Genomic DNA, 8,945 nt, shown 5'->3' with positions numbered 1-8,945 from the left:
CCTATTTTGAACACCAATGCAATCATTTACAGGAAGACTAAGCCATATTATGAATGAAAACATAAATACAGGCCACTTTTAAGAAGTAATAAGTGAACTAAAACAGTTGGAATCAGAGAAATTGAGCAGAAAATTCTAAGAGCAGAAAATCAAGTTTGAATACCTATGAAAATTTTAAAACTGCTCTCCTGAATAAACGACTTTTTCGAGCTGGAACAGTCCTCCTCCCGAGGTGCGAACTGATAATGAATAATATCCCCATAAAATTGAAGAGGAATAGTATGATTCAATGTGGGAAAGAATCGAATATTATATGGATAAATATATGGATATTATAATATAATATATGGATACTAGTAGAAGGTAATCAGATAGAAAGAGAAAAGGTAAGAAGATAAATAGATATAGAAAGAGAAATAAACATTTGAACATGCTGGATAGCTAGTGAAAAAATCACAGGGAAAATAATGATAACAATGGGGAAGAAAAGAAGAGAAAGAAGGAATGTGCACAAATTGAGAAGAACTTATGAAACTGAACTATAGAATAAGAAATAGAACATCGTATTGTGATCTTGAATTAATCAAGGAGAGAAGAAGAAGAAGAAAAGAAGAAGAAAAGAAAAAGAAAGAGAAGAAGAAGAAGAAGAAGAAGAAGAAGAAAGAAGAAGAAGAAGAAGAAGAAGAAGACGAAGAAGAAGAAGAAGAATAGAAAAGAATAATAATCATCATCGCAAACAACAATATTCAAGTAATCATTATAAATATAAGATCAAGAAGAGAAATTAGAAAGAAAAATAAGAAGTAGAGGAGACGATGGAGAAAGTGCTAGATTATTTTAGATGAGTTTTAAATAGGATTGAACGGTGAAGTGTGAAAAATATTATATAGTATTAGAAGTATAATTAACTATTGGGAGTTGCAATAACAATAAAAGTAGTAAATTGAGAACTGTAATATTTTAGTGATGAATGTCTAAGATAACATTAAATGAAACACAGCCCCTATATAAGCATATGAACAGACTACCCACCCCTCCGTTCTATCAATAATTCTTCACACATTTGCTTCTATTGCTCGAGCTGTGGCAACAGTAGGAGATATCATTATGTACACCTAATATAGAAGAGATTACTATCTTTACCTATAGATTACATCCATATCTATAACGTATGTTAATCATCCAATTTATTTGAAATTCAGCATTTCGAAAATTATTAATTATGGAAATAATTTTGGTAAGAGATGTAATAATTATTAGTAAGAATAGAGATAATGATTCTCTAAGTACCCTCTGGAGTATAGTAGTTGATGCATTGAACGTAGTTTTGGGAATTAATATCAAGATAAATTATAATCAGTATTAACAAATGTGGATCTCCTTAGTTTGAAATAATTGCCTCATACATAATCAAAAATAGCAGTGGAAAGATTCATTCATAGAACAGAAAGCCAGCTCATGAAAAATGCCAAGGTATATCTATTGTGAAATGTTTTAATACGAATTTCCTATTTTTGTAGTGAAGGGCACCTTAGTAATCGAGTCCTGAAATGATTTAATTTACCTTTATTTTTTGAAGGTCGGTCATCCTCTCGACTGTGTGGACCCTCTTGGATCCTCCCTCGCCGATAGAGATCTTGATCCTCCCGTCCGATGACCAGACATTCCTATGCCCATGACGGTCGGCCGCAGCGTTGAGGATCTTGAGGCGCTCCGCAGTCAGATCCTCGCGAATGGTGACGCCGGAACCCTTCAGCTTCCTCTTAGCGTCGAAGATCATCTTCCTGGTCCGGTAGCTGCAGAGTCGAACTATGATGGGTCGGTACTTGGGTTTAGCTTGCCCTTGTTGAGGTGGTTGACGCCTTCCAACGCGATGCGAGCGGTTGACATCCGCCAAAGTCACGGGCACGTTCAGCTTCTTGTTAAAGACATCGAGCGCCAGCAGGTCCGTGTCTTCTTTGTCACTCTCCGGGATCCCAAAAATACGTATAGAATGTCGGCGCCCATATTGCTCGAGGTCGTCGACCTTCAGGTGACAAGACACCTCCAGCTCACGAATTCTATCGTGCAGCTGTTTGTTCTCCTCCTTCAATGCCTGAAGTTCCTCGAAAATAGATTTCACAGCCATTGATACAGCACTGTGGACAGACTCTTCGATTTGCTGTCGAATAATGAGGAGGGTCTCTTCGGACAATGCTCCAGAAATAGCTGGCTTCGGAGCATTGACCTCATTCTTCGGTGTGCCTCTATTCGGTCGAACCATCGTGTACCGTTAGGTGGATTTACACTTTTATAGGCGAGAAGGTGAACTGAAGATTTAGGAATGTTTTTTCAAGATAAATAAAAAGAGTGTGAGTTAATCAAAAATATAATTTCACTATTGAATTAAGCTCGAGAAACTGAATAACTAGATGTATAATTTGAAGTGAATTGAACTGTATAACCCTACGAAATATCTGTTAGAAGACGGAGCCGAACTGACACACGTTTACTCACTCGACATAGCCAGAGAGTGATCTCGCTCATTGATTTAGGCTATGGAGTCTTTTGGAGAAAGGCATGATTAGTTGGAGTCTTGTAGTTGATTCATTTGATCACAAATGAATAAATTTGATTATCGAATTGGGATGAATTGATTCATAGCAATAAAAATCTAGTGTGATACACTCACACACAACTTTTCTTGCTCATTGAACTTTTTGTCTCATTCTTAAATGAGAATAATTTAGGGGAATAACATAATTATGATTGGTTGTTACATAATTCAGAAAAAAAAACTAGGATCATACTATTGTATACATTGTTTTTCCAGAGTAGATTTTCTTTTATATGAATTCGTGAAATTTGATGATTATTTTTGAAGTCATCAAAACAGCTGTTCTACAGATGAAATCTGGTGTGGCGCACTCACACAACTTTCCTTGTCATTATGAAAATTGATTAGTGTTCACGTGCATCTGAAGTCTACCATTCAAAGATCTGAATCAGTTGGTGGCAGGACAATAATGCGTTGTCATATTCCAGTTCCAATTCTAATCAATTACCTATGATTATGTTAAGTTAATCCATTTTAGGCTATGGAGTCTTTTGGAGAAAGGCATGATTAGTTGGGGTCTTGTAGTGAACTTTGATCACAAATAGATAAATTTGATTATCGAATTGGGTTGAATTGATTCATAGCAATAAAAATCTAGTGTGATACACACTCACACACTTTCTTGCTCATTGATTTTTTTTAAGTCTCATTCTTAAATGAGAATAATTTAGGGGAATAACATAATAATTATGATTGGTGGTTACATAATTCAGAAAAAAAAAACTAGGATCATACTATTGTATACATTGTTTTTCCAGAGTACATTTTCTTTTATATAAATTCGTGAAATTTGATGATTATTTTTGAAGTCATCAAAACAGCTGTTCTACAGATGAAATCTGGTGTGGCACACTCACACAACTTTCCTTACCATTATAAAAATTGATCAGTGTTCACGTGCATCTCAAGTCTACTATTCAAAGATCTGAATCAGTTGGTGGCAGGACAATAATGCTGAAAGACATTGAAAGATTTAATAGAATCAACAGTTTACAATTGAATAATAACATTTTCTCGAATTTCGTGCTTATTTTCATTTTTTAGGTGAAAAAAAATATGTTATTGAACATTAGTTATGGAGATTTTTTCATGTTCAATCCTTTCCACTTGATTTTTTTTTTTGTTTGAATTGTATCTGAAGACTGATAATTTAGGATCTAAAATCAAACTTTGCATAGATGGGACGAAGCTCCTGAAATTTTTACAGATATGGGACTTGTGTCAGTTGATAGAGCTTATCAATGACTATTTAAGTATAAATTTAATCGAAAACCGTTTTCGAGAAAAAAAAACATGAAAAACAGATTTTTTTTTCTTGTTATCCACCTTTTACTTTTCTACCATTTTAGAAAGTAAAAATAAGCATATATTTATCATTGATAAATCAAGAGTCTTCCAATGTATCAGATATTGTAAGTAATTCACTCTCAAACACTTCCTTGGTAATGAAATCAGACTGTAGTTTATTGAATATATTTGTTGATATTACAAGTGATTTTTGCTGTCTAAATATTTTTCTATCTACTAATGATGAATCAGACTGCAGTTTAGTGTATTATATTGGTTAATATTTCAAGTAATAATCTACTGTCCAAGTATACTCTGTTCACTAATGATGGATCAGATTGCAGTTTAGTGAATATATTTGTTAAAATTTCCAGTAATTTACAACTTTATTTAAGCTTGGCAATGTAATTGTTTGCTGCTGCTGCTACTTTTTCACAAATATTTTCAGTTTGTTAAACTGTAAAAACGTAAATTAATTTCACAATCAATAATCAGATAAAATATTTTTTTTTGTTTTTGATAATTCCATTATACTTATGTGAAGGTTGATGCTGCTGTTGTTTCTGGCGATTGCTGAGAATCCATTAACACGCGAAAAAAAAAACACACACACAATGATTTTTGCAACAAACGTAATCGAGACACAACAAACGAATGCAAGCAAAAAAAACATGACAGACAACACTTTTTTATATAGCCACCACTCGTCTTGTTTTCACACACAACATAATGATAGCAATCGGAATAATGCATATGCAGTGCACACAATAAATATTCACTCAGCTGTGAATTCAACTTTTGACAGATGTTGATTCCGTTACAGTTCTGTTAATTTTTACTACGAAAATTGCAAGGTGCAAACATCTTAGCCGTTATTCTTTCCTCAACGGTGTTCCTGTTAAAGGGATGCAATGGATCTGATTGTAATTTAGTGAATATATTTGATGATATTCCAGGTAGTTTACTGTCTAAATATTCCCTACTTGCCACCTATCATTTTTTATACATCATCTACTTTGAAGATAGGATCAATCAGACCTTAGAATTATTCATAATCAATCAGGTGACAATGGATTATTGATTGCATGCATTACACAGATGTCTGGCCGTGTCTATTTCTATAAGGTAGGGTTTCAATAACTTTTATGATGCAGTATCAGTACTCAATGTATAGTGTAAAAGTAATATCATACCAATTGCATATATTATGAATGTAACAAATACTATAATTATTTTCATTTTATTTTCTTGACCTGCTACTGTCTTGACTCTCATCGCGTCTGCTACGGTCAAACTAAGTTTGCTTGCATGCATTGTATGACTAAAACACAACTGTTGCGTGTACATTCATACATGACTAAAAACATGTTTCAAAAAAAACATGTATGTGAGGTCATTAACCTTTGACTATGAAATAGACAAGTAAAAAAAAATGATTGTACATCAGTTGTTGTTGGCAGACACGCACGCATAGGTAAGTTATCAAAATGATACAATGTTCAACATATATATATATATTTTTTTAATTTTGAATTATTCCTATTTGTAAATTTTTGAAATCTTATTCAATTTTCGAAATAAAAAAATATATAAAATTATATATATTTAAAAAAATATATATATATGTTGAACATTGTATTATTTTGATAACTTACCTAAGCGTGCATGTCTGTCAACAACAACTGATGTACAATCATTTTTTTTTTACTTGTCTATTCATAGTCAAAGGTTAATGACCTCACATACATGTTTTTTTTTTTTGAAACATGTTTTTAGTCATGTATGAATGTACACGCAACAGTTGTGTTTTAGTCATACAATGCATGCAAGCAAACTTAGTTTGACCGTAGCAGACGCGATGAGAGTCAAGACAGTAGCAGGTCAAGAAAATAAAATGAAAATAATTATAGTATTTGTTACATTCATAATATATGCAATTGGTATGATATTACTTTTACACTATACATTGAGTACTGATACTGCATCATAAAAGTTATTGAAACCCTACCTTATAGAAATAGACACGGCCAGACATCTGTGTAATGCATGCAATCAATAATCCATTGTCATAATCATTGGTGAACAGAGTATACTTGGACAGTAAATTATTACTTGAAATATTAACCAATATAATACACTAAACTGCAGTCTGATTCATCGTTAGTAGATAGAAAAATATTTAGACAGCAAAAATCACTTGTAATATCAACAAAGATATTCAATAAACTACAGTCTGATTTAATTACCAAGGAAGTGTTTGAGAGTGAATTACTTACAATATCTGATACATTGGAAGACTCTTGATTTATCAATGATAAATATATGCTTATTTTTACTTTCTAAAATGGTAGAAAAGTAAAAGGTGGATAACAAGAAAAAAAAACTCTGTTTTTCATGTTTTTTTTCTCGAAAACGGTTTTCGATTAAATTTATACTTAAATAGTCATTAGATAAGATAAACGAACGCGCAACTCACTTTTTAAAAAGATTTATTTAATGAATAAAACACATACATAATGGCAGCATGACTATTGGTAACGGAATGACACGAGAAATAATCTTACAGAGGTTTAAATACTAGTACAAAGTGCTTACTCTACAGTTCCTAAATCTATTGTCTTTTATATATATAACTCCTCCCCCCTTAAGATGAAGGTGTCCTCACCTTCATAAGGGTAGCTGGGGTGTAAGAAATATTTTAGAGTTTTCTAAGTGAAATTGAACATTATCTAATTTCTTGTCTGGAATTACAAGTTTGTTATTGAATACATGAGAATGAAAAACTACATATAATATAATAAGTATTAAGCACGCCATTAATATATAAACTACATATTCTGATAAGTTGCTACTAACTACAAAATCTTCAAGAATCAGTAATGGCTCTAAATAAGTATTTGCCTTATGTATTTCTTCAAAAGTAAAATTAGTGATTATTTTATTTTCATAAGTCGGTACTTCAGTAGGATATAGAACATACTTTCCCAAAATGTAAAAGGTTTACTAAAATTTAATAATGCTTCATCTTTTTCAAGGGCTATTAGTTGTGTAGATTTTGGATATGTTACAATATTTCTTGAGCCGTGAACAATTGAACTCTTGCTGATGTTAAACATTAAATATTGGTTTATAATCGGAATATATTTAATAAAAGAACTATACCCTTTGATAACTAAAGTCCTACAGCTATTCAATTTCTTATCACTAACCAATTCTTTACACACTTGTTAACAACTTGTGTGGCATTTCTACAATAATAATTATTATTCAATAACTGGCAATCGCCTTCATACAATTCATGGCCTTTAATAACTAATGATGGATCAACATGTATCGTAATTATTTCATTGTTCGTTTTTACAGGATAAGACAGCATAAAAAGTGTTTCGTACAAATTAGATTCAAGTGGCAATTCAATAAAATAAGAAATAATATCATTATGAATAGAACAATGAACACTTCCTAATTCCCATAGCACCTTAGGCTCATCGGATATCAATTGTGATTTAATAGCTCTGATGACACGCGCCATCTCGTCAAAAGTGAGGATGCTTGAATGAATTATGTTAAGTTTACAAAATTCCAAACTCGTTCCTATATCATCTATTCTATTGTGAATTATTGTTAGCGTGTCAAACAAAATATGATGCTGTTCATTCAGTTCTACAGAATCAAATTTACTGTTGACAGAATTAAAATAATTGTTAAGTTTCAAATTATTAGCGTGGATTACATCAATTCCATTGTTAAAGCGACTAATTAGATTTTTGTTGATTGAAACTTGATTCTTAAGATCATGTTCTAAACTAATTTCGTTGGAATGCACTTTTGTCAAAATTTCATCATATTTAGCTTTATCATCAGCATCCATATTTCCTGTTAACCAAGAAATAGCGGAACCTAATCCATTAAAAAGACCTCTTTTTATTCGAAATTTATTTAACAAAATATGATCGAATTTCATGGTAACTTGATCGAGATGTAATTGAAGTAATTTAATTTTTGTTTTATCGGTTTCTTTTCTATTTAACAATTGTATTGAATTTTTGAGTGTAGAAAGTTCATTTTGTAAAGCTGTAATGTTGATGTTATGCACGTAGGTGTAGGTTCTGTTAATGATGAAAGCATCCTGGATTCGGATGGGTACAACTCCTGCTGATCGTGAGAGGTCAGTCGTCTTGAATGCGTCTACTGGGGCCAGGTTGAGGGCTGCCAGGCTGACAATCAGGAGGGCGAAGTCTGCCAGTTTTAGACTTGTCTTGTGGCGGATCTTTGGGTTGTTTCGCCTTCGGCGGAGGTGTTCGTTCATCTGAAACAGAATTATCATTAGTTTTGTTCACTTTACGTGGTCGCTTAATGCGATTGGGATGAATCTTGAAGGGGCGTTTCTGGATCGCTCTTGAATTTGTCGCTAGATTGGTGTTCTTATCATATTTCACTTTGAAATATTTCGGCTTATTCTTCTTATTGAACGTCGTCTTGATGTACGGTTCATCCGGAATTTCAATCTCTTTTTCACGGTCTTGATTTACTTTTGTTGTTCTTGTCTCTTTCTCAGTTATTATTTTTCCTTTAACGAAATTGTGAATTGTTTTCAGTTTATCCAGATAATCATTCGTTCGTTCCTCTGTTACTAACGTATTAGCCAAATCATTCATATATGGATTCTTCGAAACTCCATATGTAATCTCCATGGGTGTTAGTTTTAGATTGGAATTAAGCGTGTAGTTGGAGTTGAGTTGTCCGTGTAGGGTTGTAGAACCACAGATAAAGAGTTGAAACTCACGTTTTTCGGCACTCGAGAACGTAGGTCGCGAAAAAGTTAATTGAACTTTTACCGAAAAAACTTCTGTAGTCCCTGTGCATCGGGCGCCAGATAAGATAAACGAACGCGCAACTCACTTTTTAAAAAGATTTATTTAATGAATAAAACACATACATAATGGCAGCATGACTATTGGTAACGGAATGACACGAGAAATAATCTTACAGAGGTTTAAATACTAGTACAAAGTGCTTACTCTACAGTTCCTAAATCTATTGTCTTTTATATATATAACTA

At 32.6% G+C, this 8,945-nt stretch overlaps 1 protein-coding gene across 1 annotated transcript in view; it reads left to right on the top strand.

Annotated features, from left to right (window-relative positions):
• Window positions 1-8,042, top strand: part of LOC120350314 — a 21,888-nt gene extending 13,846 nt beyond the window's left edge. Inside the window, exons 4-5 of the mRNA XM_039422974.1 lie at window positions 5,344-5,357; window positions 7,984-8,042. Of these exons, the coding sequence (XP_039278908.1) occupies window positions 5,344-5,357; window positions 7,984-8,042 (73 nt within the window). The remainder of the gene's footprint in view (window positions 1-5,343; window positions 5,358-7,983) is intronic.
• The last annotated feature ends 903 nt before the right edge of the window (window positions 8,043-8,945 follow it).

This window comes from Nilaparvata lugens, chromosome 3 (assembly GCF_014356525.2).
Source record: "Nilaparvata lugens isolate BPH chromosome 3, ASM1435652v1, whole genome shotgun sequence".
Classification (NCBI taxonomy): domain Eukaryota; kingdom Metazoa; phylum Arthropoda; class Insecta; order Hemiptera; family Delphacidae; genus Nilaparvata; species Nilaparvata lugens.
Note: the sequence above shows the minus strand (reverse complement) of the source record. Positions and strands in the feature narration are given on the sequence as shown.